The sequence below is a fragment of the Parus major genome, chromosome 24 (assembly GCF_001522545.3).
Source record: "Parus major isolate Abel chromosome 24, Parus_major1.1, whole genome shotgun sequence".
In the NCBI taxonomy this organism is placed as follows: Eukaryota; Metazoa; Chordata; class Aves; order Passeriformes; family Paridae; genus Parus; species Parus major.
In genome coordinates this window covers 3601880-3625133 of record NC_031792.1, presented here as the reverse complement: position 1 = coordinate 3625133, position 23254 = coordinate 3601880, and the positions used below count along the sequence as shown (strand labels likewise).

General features: G+C 51.8%; 3 protein-coding genes and 1 long non-coding RNA gene across 6 annotated transcripts; 3 read left to right on the top strand and 1 right to left on the bottom strand.

Annotated features, from left to right (window-relative positions):
• Positions 1-6: 6 nt before the first annotated feature.
• On the top strand, positions 7-10040 carry VPS26B (VPS26, retromer complex component B). Of its 3 annotated transcripts, none has more exons than XR_004500225.1 (6): positions 7-270; positions 3552-3708; positions 4786-4950; positions 5720-5895; positions 6275-6437; positions 6527-6631. XR_004500225.1 is itself a non-coding variant. In XM_015649932.1 (6 exons), the coding sequence occupies exons 1-6, from the start codon at positions 48-50 to the stop codon at positions 7250-7252; spliced, it is 1011 nt and encodes a 336-aa protein (XP_015505418.1). In that variant the 5' UTR covers positions 7-47; the 3' UTR covers positions 7253-10040. The 3 variants fall into 3 exon arrangements, 1 of the variants encoding a protein (XP_015505418.1); XR_001524957.2 differs by having other exon boundaries at positions 6275-6448; positions 6527-6625; XM_015649932.1 differs by lacking the exon at positions 6275-6437 and adding an exon at positions 7106-10040 and having other exon boundaries at positions 6527-6669.
• A 760-nt stretch (positions 10041-10800) lies between these two features.
• THYN1 (thymocyte nuclear protein 1) lies at positions 10801-15764 on the bottom strand. Its single transcript, XM_015649756.2, has 8 exons — positions 15631-15764; positions 14898-14981; positions 13730-13956; positions 13225-13293; positions 12505-12597; positions 11845-11940; positions 11127-11277; positions 10801-11045 (listed from the first exon to the last, which is right to left on the bottom strand). Exons 2-8 carry the CDS (start codon positions 14938-14940, stop codon positions 10999-11001), a joined length of 726 nt encoding a protein of 241 aa, XP_015505242.1. The 5' UTR covers positions 14941-14981; positions 15631-15764; the 3' UTR covers positions 10801-10998.
• LOC117245487 lies at positions 12594-13862 on the top strand. The gene is made up of 2 exons (XR_004500205.1): positions 12594-12972; positions 13431-13862. It is a non-coding gene; the product is annotated as an uncharacterized LOC117245487 (long non-coding RNA).
• A 61-nt stretch (positions 15765-15825) lies between the features above and the next one.
• Positions 15826-23254, top strand: ACAD8 (acyl-CoA dehydrogenase family member 8). The gene is made up of 11 exons (XM_015649754.3): positions 15826-15969; positions 17362-17462; positions 17826-17995; positions 18644-18753; positions 18987-19063; positions 19315-19452; positions 20075-20210; positions 20312-20409; positions 20622-20774; positions 21649-21751; positions 22504-23254. Exons 1-11 carry the CDS (start codon positions 15888-15890, stop codon positions 22554-22556), a joined length of 1221 nt encoding a protein of 406 aa, XP_015505240.3. The 5' UTR covers positions 15826-15887; the 3' UTR covers positions 22557-23254.

Below are 23254 nucleotides of genomic sequence, written 5' to 3'. Positions count from 1 at the left end.
GGGGCCGCGGGGTCCGCCCGCGCCGGCCCGCGCCGCATCCCGGGGCCATGAGCTTCTTCGGGTTCGGGCAGAGCCCGGAGCTGGAGCTGGTGCTGAGCGACGCCGAGAGCCGGCGGCGGGTGGAGCACAAGACGGAGGAAGGCAAGAAGGAGAAATACTTCCTCTTCTACGACGGCGAGACCGTGTCGGGGCGGGTGGTCCTCACCCTCAAGAACCCCAACAAGCGGCTGGAGCACCAGGGCATCAAAGTGGAGTTCATCGGGCAGATCGGTGAGCGGGCCGGCCTGCGGGCCCGGGTATCCCTTCCTGATGCCCCTCGTGGGTGCCGGGAGCATCGCTGCACCTCACGGTGCCGGGATCCCACTGGTACCGGGGCTCCAGGGAGGATCACTGGTGCCACGGGTCTGGGCAGCATTGCTGAAGCCAGTGGTATGGAGATACCTGCGGGTGCCAGGGGTCCAGAGAGCACTGCTGATGCTGAGGGACCAGGGAGCATCACTGCATCCTGTGGTAATCCCACTGGTACCGGGGTCTGGGGGCATTGCTGTGCCCCACGGCACTGGGATCCCACTGGTACCGGGGTCTGGGGGCATTGCTGTGCCCCACGGCACTGGGAACCCACTGGTATCGAACAGGATCCTCTCGCTCCAGAGCGATGCTCGGCTGCACGCAGCATTCCCATGGCTGCATGAAATGATTCCGCTCTCCGAGCTGGGCAGCCTGGCCTGTTCTCCAGGCTTGAACCCTGGCAGAAGGAAGGGAATTCCAGTCCTTTTCCAGGTCATTGTTCTCCTGTCCTAATTTCTCACTTCTCGGTCACCAATTTCAGCTCTGAGCTGGGCACGCTTTGGTTCCGTCCTGCAGCTGCAGGTGAGCTCAGACCTGCTGCCAACGCCAGCTGCCAGGCCCTGCTCCATCCAGGCTGGCTGCTCCTGCTTCTCTCGTGTGCCTCCTGATCCTTAGTGCCAGCCTAGGGATGCTGATGGGCTGGATTTTGTCCATATGTCCCTTTTACCTGGGTGGATCACCTCTCCTGAGGCCTGCAGGCTGATCCCACCTTCTACTCCACACATCTCTGCACGGTTGGTCGGGTGACTTCAGGCTGTTCAAAACTCGTGGTTATCTGTGCGTGTAACCAATTCAGGTTTAATATTTCCTGCTTTCGTAGAGGAAAGGCAGCTGCCACACCCACTTGTCCATTGGAGCGGAGCTGTCCGTGCTCCACAAACATGCCTTGAGTCCCACCAGCCAAAATAAGTCCAGGATGTGCCTCCCCAGTGATGTGGCTGCGTGTGAGGCCTCACATCTGTGGCTCTCTGTGCTCGGCTCTAAACCCTAAAATCACTGCTGGAGCCAGGGGCCTGCAGCCTTTGCATTGCAAATTGTGTGGTGAGAGAACGTGAGCAGATTTCCCACCCAACCCCGATGCTGCTGTTTGAGAGTTTTATTGGCTTTGCTTGTGCCTGACTCTGGTTTTTGGGAAGGAGGGGAGCGTGTAAATGATGGAGGCTATTCATCAGGAGCCAGGTTATGAGTTCCTGTTGATATGGTTGGCAGTGGAAATAAAGCATGAACTTTGTTTCCTGCTCCACTGTCTCTGCTGTGCTGCCTTGCCTGCTCCTCCTTCCCTGTTTTGGGAGACTTTTGAGCCAGGCCTGTATGGAATAACTGCTTTGTATGCACGTTATTGCCCAAACAGGGTGTGTTCCAGCTGCTGTGGCTGCACGTTAGTCCTTACTCCCCTCAGGCCTCTTAGATAAATCACTGAAGTTTGTACCACTAATTGCACTTCTCAGTGCTTTCCATCTCAGGCCTGGTATTCTCACTTCTTGCTGCCACGAGGTCAGCGTGGAGGTGAGACAACTTAACAGGCAGGGGGACTGGGAGGAGAAGGAGGGATGTTTTAAAGGGAAGATGCTCCAGAGCAGGTACCAGAGGCCAGACTGAGTGCTGGGTCCTGCCTGCTCTCAGGTGAGCATGGAGCCCATTCCAGATGGTTTTACCTCTGGTGGCTGTGGCCTGAGCAAGCCACCGAAATGATGATGGCTTGTTATTTTGTTTGTTATTAGTGGCAGGTTATTTTCTCAGTCTGGAAACCTTACAGCTCTGAAAAGCTGAAATTACAGCTTATACCTGTTTGACAGGCTGGAGTGTGGGAAACATCACTCTGCAGGATGCCAAACATGACCTTCTGAGGTAGCAGAGAGCTCAGTGCGCTGACATTTCTCTCTCCTTGCCTTGAGTTTGATTTGTGCCTTCTGCATCCTGTGTCACGATGGTCTGGGCTGATTCCTCTTTTTTTTGTGGCTGGTTCCTCTTTTTCTGTTGGCACATGGCTTCTCCCTGTCACATCAGTGAGCTCTTTCCTCTCAGTGGACACACAAATTCAGTGCACTGAGAGAGGCTTGGTTATTTATGTCACCTGCCCAGCCTAAAGGGCTTGGTGACATTTGGTGTTGTGCGTAAGTGAGGAGAGCTCTAGTGCCAAAATTGCCATTAGAGAGATAAGGTGAGCAAAGGGCTGTGAGAAACAGGCATCACTTTAAAGCTGAAATCTCATTGTGCATCTCAAGGAGGGCAGAACTGCAGTTCCTGAGCACCTCTAATACCTCTCAGAAGCCTCCTCTGCACAGTTTAGTGCTGACACTGAGCTTGAGTGTGTGTGATTGTGTGATGACTTAGGTTTTTGTTTGCTCATCTAAGCAGAAAGGCTTTGCCTTGCAGAAGGACTGTGTGGGTGTCCTGTAGGCACAGGCTCACACGCAGGGCTGGGAAGGGCGGGTTTCATTGATGCTTTTGGGTAATCCCAAGCTGTTCATGCAAATTGCAGAGTTTTAAGGGTTTTGTTGCTTTGTCTTGTGGCAGAAAACTCTGTGGAGGTGTGGAGGATTGCTTTCATTAAATGAGGAAACGTTCAGTTTCCTGCTGATGTGGGAAGGTTGTGGGGAAAAGCGAGGCAATGCTGGTCACTTGAGCTGGTTTGAGCAGTGCTTCCAGAGGTGAGAGCTCTCCCTTCACCATGGCCATTAATGTGTGATCCATGGAGGAGCAGTGGACTCAGCACACATGGGGCAGCTGTGCAGCAGGATCAACATTGTCATTTATTCCCTGCTGCAGCTCAGAGCCACTCAAGCTCTTTGCTGTCTGAGGATAAGCAGGAACAGTTGGAATAATCCTATCCCCTCGGTTTTGTTCTGTCACTGTCTGTTCCAGACAGGCCATGATGGTTTTTCCTCACGGTGGCAATGCCTTTAGCCTGGAATGCAATGCAGAAAATTATTGGAAGGGTTTGTGTGAGCTGCAAACCATGTTTAATATTGATAATAGGCAATTTGTGGTCAAGGCAAGTTCTTGGTTTATTGTAGTAAGGGAGGTTGTGGGGATCTTTTCCTGTTTCAGGGAGGAAAGTGGCCTGCACCTGGCTCTGATGGAGAGCAGAGAACAAGGGCAGTTCTGTTCTCCCCTGGTAGGTTCTGTGAATGGTATTGAAGGAAGGAATGAGCTGGACATTAAGCTGGGGTTAAGCTTAACCTGGATTTCCATTTTCCTAGAACTCTACTATGACCGAGGGAACCACCACGAGTTCGTGTCCCTGGTGAAGGACCTGGCCCGGCCTGGGGAGTTCACTCAGTCACAGACATTTGACTTTGAGTTCACACACGTGGAGAAACCTTACGAGTCCTACACGGGGCAGAACGTGAAGCTACGGTGAGTCCCCTGCCCTGGCTGACCCCAGTCCTGCCTCTGTATAAGTGCTGATATTCACTCTGATGATGCAGAACTCCAAATTAATTTTGAGGGCTGAGTTGTAAAAGGCTGCCTTTGAGATCTTTTATTTCCAAGCATGCATCAGGCTCTTTATGGAACTTGTTTTTCCCCTTTTGAGTGACAAGAGAAATTAGCCGCTTTTGAATCTAATACTTGCTAATTTATTTGATAATTCAAAAAAATCAAAATAAAATGTTTGGTTTAGTTTATCCAGTGGGGATATTTTTGCTGTAATCAGTTTTGTCAACTTTAATTGTGCTTGATATGCAAACAGATGCTTCGCTTTGCCTTGTTCATGTTAGAAATGATATTTCACATCAAGGCACTCAATCAACTCAAAATCCTTTCACTGATTTCAAAGTGGGGGTTGGAAAAATCTGAGATCTGCCCTGGGAGGTGTGTCTGTACAGCCTGATGTAATCTTGCAGAAAGAAGGGCAGTGGTTTTAGCATGTGCAGGCTGTTCCTGGGATCCCCAAAACAGGGCTTAGGTAACTTGGGCTCACAAATGCATGGAGGCTGAGAGGAGCCTGCTTTTCCACCTGCAAATGCCCTTCTGTCTGTTCCAGTGTGGGGTGTTGGCTGCTCCAGGGGCAGGTACATGTTAAGAGCTGGGGGCTCTTTTGCTGTGGGTTTATTTTGTTCAGGACTAAAAAAGAAATTACATGGGAAGAGGAGGTTCCTTGCTGTTCTGCTTCCTCGTGGCAATTCTTTGGTTTCCTGCTTATTTTGTCCCTTTGGACATTCCCCATTCCCAGTTCTTGAAGTGCTGGTCCTTCTCTCAGCTGAGCACCTCACTTTGCCAAGGAGAAATTTCCAAGCTTCATTGGAAAAAGGAGCTTTCTCAGTGAATCCATTGAGTTTGAGCACATGTTTTATTTGGATTTGCAATTCAGTGTAATTCAGCTCTTTCCATGGATCTGTGTAGTGAGGCTGCTTGGATAGTCCAGCCCAAACCACCCAGCCCCTGTCCCTGCTGTCCCCTGATGACCCTGATGGGAGGGGACTGTCCCTGCAGGTATTTCCTCCGTGCCACCGTGAGCCGCAGGCTGAACGACGTGGTCAAGGAGATGGACATCGTTGTGCACACCCTGAGCACCTACCCCGAGCTCAACTCCTCCATCAAGATGGAAGTGGGCATCGAGGACTGCCTGCACATCGAGTTCGAGTACAACAAGTCCAAGTGAGTGTCTCAGGAGCAGCTGGAGGCTGTGGGGACCCACCTGCTAGAGGTTTCCTCAAAGGAATTCCATGTCCACGTGCTCCAGAGAGGCTGGGAGAGAGCTGGGATCCTCCCTGATCCCTGGGCTCCTCTCCTTTCCCCATATCTCTGGATCAAGGAGTGGGCAGCCGTGGCTGTGGCTCACTGAGCCTGGAGCACAGCATGAAATTCTTGCTGTAACTTCCCACTCCCTGTATCCTCAGCCAGAGCAGTACTTCCAGGTGTCTCCAAAATGCAATGTTTACTCCTTATCAGGCCATACAGCTGGAGTGGGAATTAACTCCAGCAAAGAAGTTGGGAAGAGCTCTTTTAAACTACTCTTAGTGCATCTTTCCCAGCTGGTGCTGGCAAATCTCCCTGCAAGTGGTGGTTGGTCAGAGGTTGGACTCGGTGATCTCAGGGGTCTTTTCCAACCTAAATGATTCTGTGATTTGTGTTGGTTTTAATTGATCTGAAATACTGAGTTTGGAGCTTTGCTCTTACAGGGGTTTCTTGCAGATATTCAGCCTGAAGTGATGTTTTTCATTTATCTGCTCATGCTAAATGTTCTCTTGGGTTTCCAAAAGAGCAGAGGATGGAAATGAAGGGCTGGTTGCTGATGGGGGTGGTTGATTTGCCATCTGCTGGGGATGAGAGCAAAGTGCCTGCCTAGCAAGTTCCTGCACGTCAGCCCGAGCCCTGCTCTGCTGCACAGGGCTTGATCCTGGTGCTTTCTCCCCTCTCCTGCCAGGTACCATTTAAAAGATGTGATTGTGGGGAAGATCTACTTCCTGCTGGTGCGGATCAAGATCAAGCACATGGAGATAGACATCATCAAGAGGGAGACAACAGGCACGGGGCCCAACGTGTACCACGAGAACGACACCATAGCCAAGTACGAGATCATGGATGGGGCACCTGTGAGAGGTGAGAGGGCACAGGAACCCCCAGCATTCCTCTTCTGGAGGCTTTTGGAGTGGGAATATAACTCTTGCAGTATTCCCCTGTGTGCTCAGCATCCTGTTCCGCTGGTGGGCTCAGAGCAGGGGATTGACCTGATCCCTTTCCTTCTCCAGTGTGATGAGGGGAACTGAGGCAGAATGAGTTGCAATGACTTAATTCTTTTGATGAAGTGGTGGCAAAACCAGCTATAAATTCACAGTTGGCATGGGCCACCAGCTGGCATTGCTGCAGCTCAGAGCAGAGATGGTATTCCTGCTCTGTGCCGATCTCCTGTGCCACTGTTCCTTTGGCCGGCAGAGTCACCTGCCAGAGAAAATGTCACCTTACTCATTTTTTCCTGCAGTGCTGTCTTGATGCAGGTCCCAAAAGAGTCCTGTGCTGTTAGAGTGGAGCTGGAATAGCTGTCAGCAAGGGCAGGAGCTGGCTCTGGACCGTGCATGCTGGTTTCTGAAGGGAGTTGAGGCCTTCTAGCTCATGTTAGTCCACTTGTGGAAACGGTGACAAAGGTTGTGGCCGTGTGAGTTTGTGTTTTGCTGCTGCTCTCCTGGTTTTTGTCTGCATCCTGTCTATGCTGAGAGCTCTGTGCCCTTTCCAGGGGAGTCCATTCCCATCAGGCTCTTTCTGGCTGGCTATGAGCTGACTCCAACCATGAGGGACATCAACAAGAAGTTCTCTGTGCGTTATTACCTCAATCTGGTGCTGATCGATGAGGAGGAGAGACGCTACTTCAAACAGCAGGTGAGAAACAGAGCTGCTGTTCTCCTTGGACCTGTGGATGATTGATTGGGATGCTTTTACAAGGACCTACAGAGAGTTTGGGATTCATCACGTGGAAGGATGATCTAGAAGAATGTCCATACAGGTCAGATGTGTGTGGTGGTGGGGAGGAGTCTCGAAAGTGCCTGCCTGGGATTTCTTTTCTGCTCAGTGGTGGAGCTTCTGTGCTTCACCTTCTCAGTGGCACTAGGACAGAGGTGGCTGTGGATGTCCTCTGTGTGCCCAGACCCCAGGGAGGAGTTCTCTGCCCAAATTTCGGGCAGGCTGCACTGTCAGGTGCGTCCTGGCTGTGGGTGGAACACCGAGCCTGGCTCATCCTGCAGAGCTGGGTGGGGCAGCAGAAGGTGTCAGCAGAAGGTCTCACCAGCCCTGACAAGCCTTGGCTGTGTCCCTGCAGGAGGTGGTGCTGTGGAGGAAAGGGGACATCGTGAGGAAGAGCATGTCCCACCAAGCTGCCATCGCGTCCCAGCGCTTCGAGGGGACATCCTCGCACGGCGAGGCCAAGCCCCCCGGGCAGCCCGCGGAGAACAACGGGCAGCAGTGAGGCCGGGGGGCCGCCGGGAGCCCCCAGGACAGCGGCACCGAGGAGGAGACGCTCAGAGACTTCACAGAAATAAATACCCGTTTTTGACTTAATTCCTTTCTTCAAAGGACTGGCGCGGTGGGACGGGGCGGGAGGGCTCGGAGAGCTGCGGCGCCGGAGGTTCCGCGGCGCTTCCCGACCCACGCGTTCCTCTGGAGGCTGGGGCCGGCTGCTTTGAGGCAATGTCCGGAGGCTGCGGAGCTGCCTGATCTCCTCTGTGCCCCGAGAGCCTCGGCCTGGCGGCGGGGAAGGAGAGAGCAAGTGAAGGCCCAGTCTGCCGCTTCTCCCCGGCCACGTGCAGGTTGCTTTGGGGCTGCGTAGGGTGGATGTTTCTCTTGCCTTTCCAAAAATCTTCCCTGGGGAAAACGGCCCGGTGGTTAGCTGGATGCTGGAGGAGGGACCAGACTGGAAATCTTGTGGTGTCATCTCCTCGCTGCTTCCCCTTCTTCCTCTTCGTGCTGGCGTTGGATTCCTGGCCACGAGCAGTTGGATGATGGAGGTGGCTCGGGCCTGGCACTGCCACCCGGCCACGTGGAGCACGGGCAGGGCCGTGCTGTGTCCCACAGGAGCTGTGGCTGTAGAGGGGGTGAGATGTGTGGATGCAGGAGGAGGTGGCACAGGGTGGGCAGAGCGGTGACGGTCCCAGCGCTGCTGGCTGGGCAGCGAGCGGGGACAGGACGGCTCCTGGCCCTGAGCTGTGCCTTCCTGGTCTTGTCCTGGCAGATGCTCCCGAGATTCACTCTGGCTGCTGCTCTCGTGCTGCAGAGAGGTGTAGGGAGCAGTTCTGGAGCTCTTGGGGGCTGTCCTGTGGGTGGGTTTGTGCTGCACACGCTGCCCTGCCCGTGTCTGTGTCCTTGGGACAGAGCAGGCTTTGTGTAGGGACGGACAGCAGTGTGGGGACGGGTGTGTGGGGTCTGGTTTGCTGCAGGACAAGGATTAGTGGGGACAGAAGGTGGATGGAGTTGTTGTGGGAGGCTCAAACAGGCTGGTGTGGGCTGCTGGAAGGAGCCAAGCAGCACCAGGAAGGGTGGCAGAGCTCTGATTCCAGACACACATTCCTGAGGCCTGAGCTGAAGTCACCAGCGAGGTCTGAGAGCATGCAGTGAACTGAGAACCTCAACGTGGGTTTTCTTTTTTTGAAATAAGCTGCTTTTAGCCTTCAGCTAAGTAGACTCACGAGAACATTCCCAGAAGGAAGTCACTCCTCCATTAAAAATCAGATGTGTCTTTGTAGACTTGACTGAGTTTGGAGAATGTCCATCCTGTTCAGCTGCCCTCCCACAAGCAGGTGCTGAGACCTTCTACCCAAGGGAGAGACAAGCCTGCACCAAGTGCTGGGGTATGAGCTCTGTCAAGGGGGGTTTGTCTGGATTTCCCTGAGTTTGTGGCTTGCTAGTTTGTCCAGCTTCTTTCTAGCTCTGGAATCAAGTTCCTCTGTCCCACAGCTGAATGTAGAGCAGGTGTCTTGCAGCTGGGAAATGGAAGTGTCTGCTCTGTTTAGTGGAATGGTGCTGGTGGAGGGAGCGGGGCCGGGGTGGGAAGGGGAGCTTTTTATGTCATGACAGCTACTGTATTTCAGTGATAAATGTGTGTTTCTGCTTGCCAAAGTAAGTTATCTTTTCCTCAGCGCGTGTAAGGTTGTGGTTTTTAGTAGAGCTGGCCAGTCTCGCTGTGTAGAGGACACTGATGCTCTCTGCTGGATGCTTGTGTCACCCCGTGGTTCTGCTCTGCACCACTGCACACGTGGCTTGCTTGTCCCCCTCTGTGCCGTGGGCTGGGGCTGTGTCTACCCCAGGCTGGAGAAAAAGCTCATTGCAGACAACAATCACCTTGCTGTGCCAGGGCTGGGAACCTCTGCCATGGCAAAGGACTCTGGATGTCATTTGGACACTCCTCCCTCCCTCTCTCCCTCGGGGGAGCTGGCTGTGCTGCAGCCAGGCACAATCCTGTAGGGACAAGTGATGCTCCTTTGGGAGCCCTTGGGGATAGCAATCCATCCTTCTGTGGCTGAGCTGAGCACAGCAGCACCCTTACAATCTTCTTAAGCTTTCCTTCAGCTCCTTCCTTGCCTTTATTCCTTGATTCCCTTTATTCCCCTGGATTCTAGGCCATGTAGGAAAGAAACCCCCTGGATGGAAATGTCTGCATTCCAGGAGTGGTTTTTTTTCCTGACTGGATGTGAGATCATTGCCTGGCTGTAAGGAGATGGCTGTTCATCATCTGCTCATCATTCCTGGAGGGTTCCCTTGGAGAAGGTGCATGAGCCTATGTACTGATTTGGGGGATTTTTCCTTCTTTTTCTCCTCTCCCCCGTGTCCCTGTGTGTGGAACCAGAATTCAGAAATGATCCTGATTTTTGCTGAATCTGATGGACCATTCAACCTGTTATCCACTGGGCCCTGTTTGTCTGGGGTGGAGCAGATGTGCTGAGCATCCTTAGAGAGAAGCTGGGGTCACTGCAGGACAAGGTACTCTAGAACAGTGTTTTGTTAGCATGTGAGGGGGCAGATGCTGCTGGAGCACTCGTGTCCCCCTGAGCTGGTGGTTCTGTGCTGTGCTTGGGTCATTTCCTCTCTCCCAGGCAGAGAGGAGTGGGCAAGTACCAAACCAAGCAGTGCAACTTGTAATTAAGCCTCTGCTGTGTTTACATGTTTCTTAATTCGTCGTCTTTTCAATGGCTGTATTTTAAAACTTGGGTTTTTTTGTCTCTCCAATTAAAAAGAGCCAGCCCTGGCTGTCAAATGCTGTGCATGAGTTTGTCTGATGTTTTATATTGGGTTGGGTTGGGTTTTTTTCTGTGGTATGAAGGGATTTTTCTTCAGAAGTGCCACAGTGTGCAGCTCTCCAAACATGCTGGAGGAGTTTGTCCTTTGTTATCTGTACAAATCCTTGGTCTTTCTTTAAGCTGTCACTGCTTGGCAGCTGTGCTGGTGGAGGACCCATGTGGCTTAAAAATTAGCGGGCTGGCTTTATTTTCTTCCATTTCCCTGATGTCAGAACTAAAATGTGGGAACTTTTGTACCTGCAGGAAGCTCAGTGTGATCTGCTTTGTGTATCCATCTCCAGAGACGTTGTTTACAACAGCATGCAGTGACAGGACAAGGGGGAACAGCTTTGAACAGAATATTTTTTGACAGAATACTTCAGATGGGATGTTGGGAAGAATTTCTTCCCTGCTGGTGGTGAGGCCCTGACACAGCTGTGGCTGCCACATCCCTGGAAGTGTCCAAGGCCAGGTTGGACAGAGCTTGGAGCAGCCTGGGATAGTGGAAGGTGTCCCTGCCCATGGCAGGGGGTGGAACGAGATGATTTTGAGGTCTCTTCCAAACCAGGCTATTCAATGATTGTTAATTTTCTGGTTCTAGACAGAACTCAGGGATTCCTTCCTGCAGAAAAATGTCCCTCTGCAGTACATGAAGCTGCACTAGACCCCAAACTAAACACAGATGCTGCACCTGTTTCTTCCTCAAGAGATAAATTGCAGTTTTTCCTATTAAGACTCAAGTAGCTGAAGTTGATTCCAAAAGGCTTTATTTATTGAAAAAATAAGCAAAAATAACAGTGTGTCAGGGAAGGGTCGTGTGGCTGCAGATCTTGTGTGGGCACATTTGTGGTGCTGTGCTTGAGCAGGTGAACTTGAGAGTTGTGCTGGTGGAGGAGGAGGAGGAGGAGGAGGCATCAGCGGGCTGGGTGGGAGCTGTGCTGCTTTAATGTGGCTTTTCCTCTTCCAGGCTCAAGACAAAATCAAATTCCTCTGTGGTAAGGAAGGAAAAACCATAAGTGAAACTTCCAGTTTGTCTGACAGAGGGAACCAGGAGTCCCAGGAGGTTCTCACCTTGTGTCAGGGGTTGGATGGACAGGCGCTGCCTGCTGAAGAGCATCATGTCCTTGAGGGGCCCCCCATCAGCTTTGTGTGCCAGGTGGTGAGCCTTGATCTCAGACAGGGGGATGAAGCGCTTGGTCATCCTCACAAACTGCACATCCACCTGCCAAGGGAGGGGCAGCACAGTTGGACAAGGACACAGCCTCCAGAGAGCCCACCAAATCTTTGAGGGATAAAGATTTAGGACTGAAGCAAGTGACTGATGTGCACTAACGGCCTGGAAGCTTTGCTTTGCTCAAGGCTAAAAGAACTTGCCAGTATTTCTGGCAGGTGATTTGTGGGCACTGTGCACCAGCAAGGTGCATTCACGTCACAGACAATACAAAATTCAGATGTGGGATGCAGCCAGCACATGAACACTCCCTTCCCTGCAATTTAAACTCAAAACTACAGCTTTGTTTGCTGTGCACTGACAGTGGTTCTTAGTTCATTTTCCTAACTCGGGGTTCTGGAGGCCAGCTCTGCAGCCAAGATTGAAAACTCTGGTGACCTTTCTGGAAGAAACAGGGGAAAAAAACAGATAAAACAGGATTGAATTTTCTCTTGAGAGAGGAAAAGGCAGCTAGGCCAGGCCAGAAGCTTAAGATTTTCAATATTATGCAAAGAGCCTTCTCCCTTCTCTTGGCTTGCACACAGAGCTTGAACAGCTGTATTTAATACAGTAAATTACCATGGACCATTTGGGGTTCTCTTTTCTGCTGGTGGAGTCATAATGAGGATCCTTCTGATCAAACTGTGTGTGGTCAGGGTACGCCTCCTTCACGATCTGAAGCAGAAGAGGAGAAGAAAGTTTCCATCAGTTCAAAACACCTGTCAGCAAAGGGCATGAGATGTGACAAGGAATAATCCTGGTGCAAAAATCAGCCTTGCTTTTCCCTCAACTCCATTCTAACAGGTTCCACATTTCTTGGGTGGAAGAAGTGCAGATCAGTGAGTGATCCCCTGCTGGAGATCAGTGTGGAAGGAAATGCAACAATGGGTGGCTGCTGCTGCTGATCTTTGTGATGAGTTCTCCTCTTAAAGAAAAAGCTGTTCTGTGCCCTGGGTTTATTCTACTGCCTTGTGGGCTCTGCTGACTAGAATGGAGTGAGTCAAACTGGAATCAGAGTGTGGAACAGCACTTGGCTTGGCTGGGAGTGCCCAGAAACGTCTGCAGGAAAAGCGCACAGTGTGGTTCCATCCCTCTGGGGACTCATGGCTGAGTCAGCCCTGCAGTGCTGAGGTGTCCTGGGCTCATTCCCTGCTCTCACTGCACTCTTTGGTGCTGAGACACAAGCAATGAGCTGTTTGATACCCCATTCATTATCGCTTCTCCCCAAAACACACTCACCTTGACAAGGGCCACAATGCCAGGCTCTTTGCAGTTGCTGTGGTAGAAGAAGGCCTGCTGCCCAAGTTTCATGGATCTCAGGAAATTCCTTGCCTGTCAGTAAACAAGAGACTTTCAGCTCTTCCCATCAAGCTCTCAGGGCTTCATTATAAGCAGCCAAGAACAGGAACCAACAAGAGGAGAGGTAGATGTGCTTCAGGATTACTCAGATAATGTTTCCTACAGTTGTCATAGAGATGTTTTTGTGTTGGAATGAAATTAAGTGAAAACAAGGCTAAAGAGCAAGATCCTGTTGGTCAGAAAGTGTGTGGGAATTGAAGAGCTCAGCCACCCTTGCCCAGGAGAGCTGTCAGCAAACATCTCAGAGCAGATCACGTGTAGGGGGATAGGGAATCCTGTACAGCACAGGGATCGTACACACGTGGAATTCCTTTGGAACAGAAAGCTGCACGCTGACAGAGGATTTGGGTAAGTACAGACTTGCTGTAAGGTATCAAAGGTTGCTCTAAGTGAAAGAAAAACTGGATGATTTGACAAAATATTCATGAATCTACCTCTGACCTAGAGGCCACTAAGCAGAAGTTGACTTAGATCCCTGCCAAACTGCACCTGTATGAACAGGCAGAGTGCCCCAAAAGGAAATGCTTCAGGCACAGGAACAAGCTGTGGGCAGACACCTTCTTCCTACTGCTATTTCAGTGCCCCCATGTGCTTCCTTACCTGGTAGTTCCTCACTCCATCCCAGCAGGTTGTCTGATTAGGCTGAGCTTTCAAGTCATCAACACTGAACTGCCAAATGAAATGAAAATAAAGATTCATTCAGGAGGTTTCTGATCAGTGTTGTTGTCTGCACTGAGCCTAAGCATTTGTTGCTAGCAGCTCCCTCAATTATAGCACAAACTTGACACAATTTTTATCTCCCACAGGGCCTGCAGAAAAACCTTTACAAAGCAGCAGGGTAAAGGCAGAGTCTGAAACAGATGCTGCTCCTGTGGCCAACAGCTGAGCATCCTGAGGAGCTGATTTCCTCTTGTATTACATGTATGAAACCCCAAGGTTGTCACCTTGGACAAGAACATTTGGTTTTTCTCTTTCCAGGAGAACAAATGGGTTTTGAGAAATAAAAACAATCAGAGTTGCCTGATGCTGTCCCTCAGCATGTGGGTACTAAAGCTGGGCAGGAGTGACCCTGTCCTCTGCTGAGTGAGGGGGTGTCAGTGCTTACCTTCACATCCACCCCCTTCTCCAGCCTGCTCTCAGGTTCTGATTTCAGCAGCCAGTGACAATATGTGATCTTGCTTTCCTCTCCACCAGACTCTGATTCTTTTTTCTTCCAGTTCTTCCATCCTGACTTGGAGCTCCCAGCTGGATTTTTTGCAGACTTCTCTTCTTCCTCCTTATCCGAAGTCTCCTCCTCGGTTTTGGCAATTTTAGCATCAGGCTCTTTTTTATCTTAAAATACATTAAGATAAACCACATTTTGTTTCAAAAAATACTTTGAGTTGTCCATGCTGGTTTCACACATTTGACTGCAGCAGGAGTTTGGGGCACCCCAGGTGTTCAGTGTAAGGTAGCAGCATTATGCACCAATGATTCTGAGTATTTCTAATTTGCATCTGAAATAAGGATATTTTTATGCGTGCAAAAATGTAGTTTAATATTCCCAGTCAGTAATAAAAAAACCTTGGGATAGAGCATGTTTGCCCAGAGGAAGTGTAGTTGAATTTTTTTAATTAATTGCTGAGAAATTGGCTGCAGGCAATGAAGTAGATTCAGGTGAATTTTGTAAGAGGAACATTCACAAAGCAAACCAAACTATTTCAATTCCTGCAGGAGCTGGAAATCTTAGCTTAACCTCCACTGAGCTACCTGTTCAAAAGGGATGCATATCCTTTGTTTCTTTAGGACACAGACATAAAAACCACAAACCAGTTATTAAGAAGTGATTAAAGGGTAAAAAGATTATTTGTGAGAGTGGATCAAGCAGATGAGTGGCACAGATGAGCCAACTGTGCAATTTTTTCATCTTGTACTTTAAGCACCACATCATGATGCCTCCAGTGCAATGTTCTTGCTTTTTGTTTTGGCAGCTGGTACCACATCACCTTCCTGGGTGTGCTCTGACCAACTCTGCTGTGCAGGACCTGAAGGCATAAATGGGCCTGAAATCCATTTCCTAACCCCCTTGTGCTGAGAATACATCACTGTCCTTATCACACACCTAGCAGGCTTGTCTCCGTCACGCCTGGGTGCTCAGCCCATTTGGCACAGGAAATGCTGTCTGTAAGACACTGCCTGTGAAAGACAGACGGTTAATACGGCTGTCTGTAGTTTCACTGTAGCCTGGAACCTCAAATGAGAGATGCTAAATCAGTCAGGATGTCAGCACAGACCTGCTACTGCTCCTTTGTCTCTCTTTCTGCTCGGCCAAGGCATCTTTGGTCTCTCTGAATTATCTTCTCTTCACTGAGAAGCACCTGATGAATGAGAAGAGGAGGAGGAGGAATTACTGCTCCTTCAGGCAGCTGAAAAAAGCAGAGATGGCTGAAGCAGAGCCGCAAGCGCTGTAGGGCGAGTGGAGAGCAAATAAATCTTTCCTTGAGCTCAGCCACTTCCTCTATCAGTGTGAATGCTGGCAGGGCTTGGGGACCGCACCCTGGAGCCCTGATGGACACGAGCAGCAGGGCTGGATTCCTGCAGCACAGCGGCCCCGGAGCTGCGGGGCTGAGCGCGGCCCCTCTCCGCCGGGCCAGAGGGAAAGGGAGCCGTGCTTGTGTCCGGAGCTCAGCCCAGCCTCGGCCCGGGGGTCCTGCTCCGCCTGGGCTGTCTGTGCTCCGGGAATTCCTCCGGGAATTCCTCCGGAATTCCCCCGGGAATGGCTTCTTCCGAGCAGAGCACCAAAGCCACCTGGGCGCGTTCGCCGCAGGTGCCCGTGCCTGGCCGGGGGCTGCTCCGGCTGATCCCCACGGTCCCTCCCGGCCCCCCTGCCCCCTCTGCCAGCAGCACTTGCACGGCTCCGAGCCGGCCGCCTCCAGCCAGACCGGCTGGCATCAACTTTTCCACCTTCTATGCCAAGCTTTCCCCTTCCTCCCTCCCTCCTTCGCAGCCCTCCGAGCTCCCGCTCACCAGCCCGGGCCCTGCCGCCTGTCCTGCTCGGCGCGCTGGGGATGCTCGCGGTGCCGGGCAGGGAGGAGGAGGAGGAGGAGGAGGAGGAAGCCGCGCTCGGAAGCGGTGCCCGCTATGCAAAGGCCGGGGCAGAGCGGCTCCCCTCGCTCTCTCCCCGCCCGGGCGGGCGGCGCCGGGGGCAGGACTACAGCTCCCAGCGTGCCCCGGTGGGAGCCGGCGGTGGCGGGGAGCCGGGAAGCGAGCGGCCCCGCACGGCCATGGCCATGGCGTGGCGAGCGGCCCCGCGGGCGGCGGCGCGGCTGCTGCTGGGGCGCCGGGGGATCGCGTCCTGCATCGACCGTAAGGAGCTGCCCGCGGCCCGGGGGAGGCGGGCTGGGGGCCCCGGACCTCCTGTCCCCGCCCGGAGGGATGTCCCCAGCTGCCCGTGTCACTGCTCGCTGTGGCGCTGCTCTCCGTGTCCCTCCTCCCTGGCTCCTGCCCCCGGGCCGGGCGGTGCGGCCGCCGCCAGCCCGCGGTGGGTGCCTGGCCATGGGACAGAGCCCGCAGGGAAAGGTCCTTCCCGACCCTTATCCCTCCTTTGTGACACTGTGATCTGCAGTGGGACAGAGCCCGCAAGGAAAGGTCCTTCCCGACCCTTATCCCTCCTTTGTGACACTGTGATCTGCAGTGGGACAGAGCCCGCAAGGAAAGGTCCTTCCCGACCCTTATCCCTCCTTTGTGACACTGTGATCTGCAGTGGGACAGAGCCCGCAAGGAAAGGTCCTGCCCCTCTCCCTGTCCCTCCTTTTACCTTGTTAGACCGTGCCCAGCAATGGGAAAGAGCCTACAAAAAAAAGCCCTTCCCTCTCCCTGTCCCTCCCTTACCTTTGTTGGGCTTTCACGCTTTTTCAGATTTAACAGTGAATCAAAGAGTATTTCTCAAAGAAAGGGGATTATAAAAAATAAGGAAAGTTATTTTTTTACTTGGGCAGACTGATAAGGCAAGGGAGAATGAATTTAAAGTAAAAGAGGAGAGATTTGGGCTAGATATTAGGAAGAAATTCCTCTGGCAGAATTCCAGCTGGCACGGGTTGCCCAGAAGTTGTGGATGCCCCACTCCTGGCAGTGTTCAAGGCCAGGCTGGACAGGGCTTGGTCTTGTAGAAAGTGGTTGGAGGTCCCTTCCAACCCAAACCAGAACACTTTGCAGGTGAATTGTTTCAATGTCTACATGTAAGAACATTTAGAATTTAAGTAGCAGCACCCCTGTATGAATTTCAGGAGAGGAGCTAACAAAACAATCTCGTATTTATGTGCCATCGAAGCTGAAGGTTTCAAATGCAGAACCCAACTAAAGCTTTAGATGCTGTTTCCAAAGGGCTGCTTTATTCTTTGCTTCCCAATCTCCTTTCTTTGAAGTCCCAGGACTGCTCCCTCATGTTTCTGCAGCGCAGACTTAGTGAGATGGAGTGACAGCTGCCATGGGCTGTGCTCCCCTGCCCTGGCTTTCCAATGTGGGAAAATGGAGCAGAGACAGCTGGGATTTTGGATTTGTTTTGTCCCAAGAAAGCCCCTCCCAACTGCTCTCAGCACAGTTCATGACATTCCTGAGGGACAGAGAAATGCTCTCTGCAGCAGAGCCCCTGAACTGTTTGTGTGAGTTAAGGAGCACTCTGAAACTAGGCTACAAACGAGGTGGTTGTGCTGCTTTCCCTCAGCAGACACGTGTTCTGATCTCTTCCTGCTTTTTTAGCATCCACAGGACTGACTGAGGATCAGAAGGAATTCCAAAAAGTTGCCCTTGATTTTGCTGCCAAGGAGATGGCTCCTTACATGGCCGAGTGGGATGAGAAGGTAGGACAGCCTCACAGGGGTTGTACTGCTCCCTTTTTCCTCCCTTAGGATGTTCTGACCCACAGGTCTGACTGAGGGGTTCCTGCAGTGGCTCTGGAGATTGTCACTGAAGCTGCTGCTGTAGCTGAGTGAGGGGAAATCATCAGAAATACCTTGAAGCTTTCCTAGCCAGGTTATTCAATCACCTGAATCTTGGATTCACTGCTGAAGATGGAGTGTGTCTGTGTAGGTACCACCTCTTTGACCCACTCAGTTGACTTAAACTCTGCAGAACGGTGGGACTCAAATTGGTAGCCCAGGGATACCAAAAGAGATTGACCTAACCCTGAATATTCATTGGGATATCCCTGCCTGCCCCAATAGGAAATATTCCCTGTGGAAACAATGCGGAAGGCAGCCCAGCTAGGATTTGGTGGGATCTATGTGAAACCAGATGTTGGTGGCTCTGGATTGTCACGACTTGACACCTCCATCATCTTTGAAGCTCTGTCAACAGGATGCACCAGCACCACTGCTTACATGAGCATCCACAAGTGAGTGGGCCTGGGGAGGTGGATGGTGTCAGCCTGGCTGCTCTGTGGGCTCTGAATCCAGATGGAGGGCTCTAAATCCCTTGCTGCTGCTCATTATTTCAATATTTAAATTGTGACCTCAAGTACACACATCCCCGTGAGGATCCCTGGGTGGCAGTAAACAAATAGGCCACAAGGACTGAGATGCCACCAAGAAGTAATTTTAGTTTGTGGCATGCAAGATGGGATTGAGTTCTGGATTTTTTTCCCTGCTCTGCCACTGAAGCTGTCTATAGATAGTAACCTGCCTGGAAAAGGCCTTTGTGCCTCGGCATTGCTGTGACAGAGCCCAGAGGCACCACCTGATGCTGGGGCTGTCCTGCTTGTACAGACATGTCCAGTGACAGGTCTCTTGGCACAGAGAGCTGCAATGATGCTGCCAGTTTTCTCCAGTGGTGCAATTTCCTGGAGAGGGAGCAGGGCTGAGCACGGAGGGGAGACTGAGGCTCTTAAACAGGAACCATAGGGCAGTGAGTCTGGTGAATGGAAGGTGTAACAATGCCTTTTCAGGCCTCAGGGCTTGTGGCTCAACTCCATGGAGCTTTCCTCTGTTCAGCCAGCACAATCTATGTTCACATCCTGAATTCTGCTCCTTCTCTCCCACCCCAGCATGTGTGTTTGGATGATTGACACCTTTGGCAACGAGGAGCAGCGGCGCAGGTTCTGCCCATCGCTCTGTAGCATGGAAAAGTTTGCCTCTTACTGCCTGACTGAGCCAGGTGAGCATCCTCAACTCAACCAGGACATCTCCTTTCTCTGTAACTGGACATGAACTTTGCAGAGGTCTGGAGGTGAAAAGTTTCTTTCCATATTCATTTGGGAAGTTGGGGAGGGGCAGATGGCGATTGCTGAGATGCTCATGGTACAAACCCAGCTGTCAGGGTATGATCCTGGGGCATTTGTAGGCTCGGGACCTTCTGCTTCACTGGCTGCTTCCTTACCTCTCAAACAGGGAGTGGCAGTGATGCAGCTTCCCTGCTGACCTCAGCTCAGAGGAAAGGGGACACCTATGTCCTGAATGGCTCCAAGGTACCTCCTCATTCCTGCTAAAGCTGCCTGGGTCTCACTGTCCTTCCCATCCCTGCTGTCTCCTCACCTCTGTGCATTCTCCCAGGGCAGGATGTGCTCTGCAGAGCTTTCACCAGCTGGGTCCCTAAATGCCTCTGGCTGTTGAGTCTTTGCCTCTCCATTTCTGTACCCTGCCAGCTGCTGCTGTGGGCTCAGGCTTAGCTTGCAAAACCACCCCAAAGCCCCAGTTTTCTCGTTGTGCCCTCCTGCAGGCCTTCATCAGCGGGGGAGGTGACACCGATGTGTACGTGGTCATGTGTCGCACAGGGGGCCCGGGCCCCAAGGGCATCTCCTGCCTCGTGCTGGAGAAAGGAATGCCAGGGCTCAGCTTTGGCAAGAAGGAGAAGAAGGTAAGAGTTTGGTTTGTGCTTCCTGTGTGCTTGAGGAACGTGCAGGACAGAGATCACAGAACCACAGAGTCAAGACCTTCGTGTCCAACCTGTGACTGATCTTCGCTTGTCAGCCAAAACACTGAGTGCCACATCCAGGCATTCCTTAAACCCCTGCAGGGGTGGTGACTCCAACACCTCCCTGGACAGCCCATTCCAATGCCTGACAGCCTTTTTCATGGAGAAATTCCTTCTGATGTCCAGCCTGAGCCTCCCCTGCACAGCTTGAGGCTGTGTCCTGTGTTCCCAGTGAGTGTGTCTGCAAAGCTTTAGGGATCTCTTCATGGATGGATGGGAGTCCCAGCCTGGCATGGTTTTACCAAGCCAAGTCCAGCTTTGGTGAAGTTTTCCTAATACCCATCCCTTTGGTAAGTGAAGGATTTTAGTCTCAGGAACATCAAGATCACTGGATTTTTGCCTCTTCCCAAAAACACTCGTTCCAGTTTCCACCCTGAGGCCAAACCACACAGACCACGGGTGCTTTGTTGGCAGTGAGACCGAGGGGTTGGGAGCAGGCTGGTGGTTCTGTGCTGGAGTTGTGCTGCTCCTCAGGCAGTCTGGAAGGAGCTCTGTTTTCTCCCAGGTAGGCTGGAATTCCCAGCCAACTCGGGCTGTGATCTTCGAGGACTGCGTTGTTCCTGTGGGAAACCGGCTGGGAGCCGAAGGGCAGGGATTCAGCATCGCCATGCAGGGGCTCAATGGAGGCAGGATAAACATCGGTGAGAAAGGCAAAGAGAGCCAGGGGAGGAGGGCAGGAGCTTCTTGTTGCCTGTCTCAAGTAGCTTCACATTCACTGGATGTCCTTGGCTTCTCCCACCAGCTTCTTGCTCCTTAGGAGCTGCTCACGCCTCAGTTCTCCTGGCTCAGGAGCACCTCACTGTCCGCAAACAGTTCGGGGAACCCCTTGCCAACAACCAGGTAACCCCTGCATCACCTCTGCTCTGCTCTGGTAACCTCCAGAGCTGAGCTCTTCCTCCTCCTGGAAGGGCCATCCCTCACTTCCCTGGAGAAGTCAAGAACACGCTTTTCCTGAGGAAGGAAGCGTGTCAGGCCTGAGCCCTGCCTGCAGGTGGTGGGGCTGTGGCTGAGAGCCCCGAGGATGCTGATGAAGTTTCCTGTGGCTCTGGCAGTACCTGCAGTTCAGGCTGGCAGAGATGGCCACACGGCTGGTGGCAGCGCGGCTCATGGTGCGCAACGCGGCGCGGGCGCTGCAGGACGGCCGGGAGGACGCGGCCGTGCTCTGCTCCATGGCCAAGCTCTTTGCCACCGACGAGTGCTTCGGGGTAGGTCCCTCAAACACCACTTGGGATCCCAATTAGAAGCTTAGAGACCTCCCTTAATGCCCAGGGTGTGGGAAGTTTGATGCTGTAGAGACCTAAAGCCAAGCCCAGAGCCTCATTTGAAAACAGGTTTTACAAAACATTTGATGTTTTATAAGATGTGTGGAAGCCTCAGGATTAATCTGTGAGAATTAAAAACATCTTTCCATGGTTCTTCCGACACCACTTCCTAGGGGGCCAAAAGGGAGATAGGACAGGGAGCAGAGCATTTTTATTTTCCAAGGAAAATTTGCATGCTTCAGGGTGATCATTCCTAGCTAGCAAGCGGTCTTTCCACTGAAAAACTACATTTTTGCTTTGAAAATTATCATTTTGAAAAATACCTTATTTTGTTACCTTATCAAAATGTCCCCATAAAGAGGAAGCAAGAAGGGGGGAAAAGCACTTGACACTTCTTAGCCCGGTGTCTTTAGGAGCTATTTTATGTGCTGAGCACTCTGATTTTTGTTGTTTTCTATCCCAAATTGAGGGATAGGATACACCGAGTCCCGTTTCCATGGAAACAGCTCCCTGCCAACCCTTCCCCTGAGTGGCCGCCAGGTGGCGATCGGGCGGTTCGGATTTGCATCCCAAACCACAGAAATGCAGCAAAAATCGCCTTATTCCCTAAAAAAACACCCATCCTCGGGGTATTTCTGTGCATTCCTGTTCACATAAACACACCCTTCGTGTGATAGCACGGAGAGCAGCACTGATGGGGGCTGAGAGTCACACCATGATTTTAAGAGATGAGATTAGATGACCAGGAAATATAAAAAAGTGATCTGAGGTTCCTGGGTGCTCCCCGAGTCACCTCACAGCAGTGTTATCCCCCTAGATCTGTAACCAGGCTCTGCAGATGCACGGGGGCTACGGTTACCTGAAGGATTACGCGGTGCAGCAGTTTGTGCGGGACATCAGAGTCCACCAGATCCTGGAAGGTAAAAGATGCTCCTGTTACAGGTGAAATTGGCACTGGGGTTGGGAGAAAAACGCCCCTGGAGGCCCCCACATTCCCACATGACTCTGATTCTTGTGTTTCTGAGCATGAGGTGTGCTGTGTGTGAGTGCTCTGGCCATGTGGGAGCAGTTACTGGCTATTTTAAGAGTCTTACAGCAGAGGAAGGTATTTATTTACTTGTCATGTTAGCAGTGCCTCTGTCCAGTTTCATCCCATTACTCCTGGTCATGTGATGATTCTCCCTAACAATTCCTCTCCTGTGATTTTGGTCTGTTTGCACTCGTTGACATCGTATTTGGCCTTTTCTAATCTCTGTTTGGCTTCCTAAATATTTTGTTTTCCCTGCTTTGGAATCCCCTTACCTACAACCAGAGTACCTGGTAAGGGATATGCTCTTTTTTACACCGAGTGTGTTTGCAGCCTGTGTGTTGTGCATGTGTTAAATGGAAAGCAGAGGGCTCAGATGTTGATATAAATACAGTTCTGCTCAATGCCTGCTCCTGCATCCTCCCAACACCCAGATGAAAAGCAGCACCAGCTTTCCCAGGCAATATGCAGGCACTTGGCAGATGGGTTTTGGCACAAGCCCTCCCAAATCCCACGTCAGCTGGTGGGAAGAGCTTCTCTGTGCCATAAACTGCACATCAGGGGAGAGTTCTCTTGGCCTTTAGAGGGGGAAAATATTGGGCCATGCCTTAACTGTGCTTCCTTTGCATCCCCATCGTGCTGCAGGCACCAACGAGGTCATGAGGATGATTGTGGCCAGGAATCTGCTACAGGGCTGAAGCCAGGAGCCTTCAAATCCCTCCATCTGTTACAGCTCGGCCTGTTTCCCTCCCCTGCTCGCCAGCTCTCTCCCTGGGAGTGGAGAGGGGGATGCCCCAGTGGAAACAGCCCTCCTGCCTTATCCACAGCTGTGTGGCACAGCTGCACGCCGTGCCTGGCAGAGCTGCTGGCACCAGGCTGGCATTGTGCAGCCAGAAATGCAGCTGTCAATGCAGGCTCTGTCTCCAAATCCCGCTCCTTGCCACACGTCCTCCTTGGAAAAAGAAACACCAGAGCTGCTGCTCACCTCTGCTGAGTCAGGACTGGAATGGGAGCCTCGGGCACAGCTGTGGCCTGTGCCCATGGGATTACTGACATCTTTATTTTGTAGAGTTAACTGCTCACAGCACCCCGGGGAACAGATGATCACAGGTGTTTTTATCCCAGGATGCCTCTCCTTTAGCTAGAAGCACTCCCTCTTTTTCCAGCAAACTTTTCCTGATGTCCCAACCACTGCTTGTTCTCTGTATTCCTGACACATCTCGGTGCTTAATCTCAAAGAAGCCTTTGCAACACAAAAGTACAAATGAAAAACTCTGGTTATGTACAGAAATATTGAACTCTGTGGGCTGCAATGTAAGAGGAGTAAAAATATTGGTAAATTAAACTTATTTTTCCTTTCAGGTTTAGAATCAATAAAGCAATGATGGAATTGTTA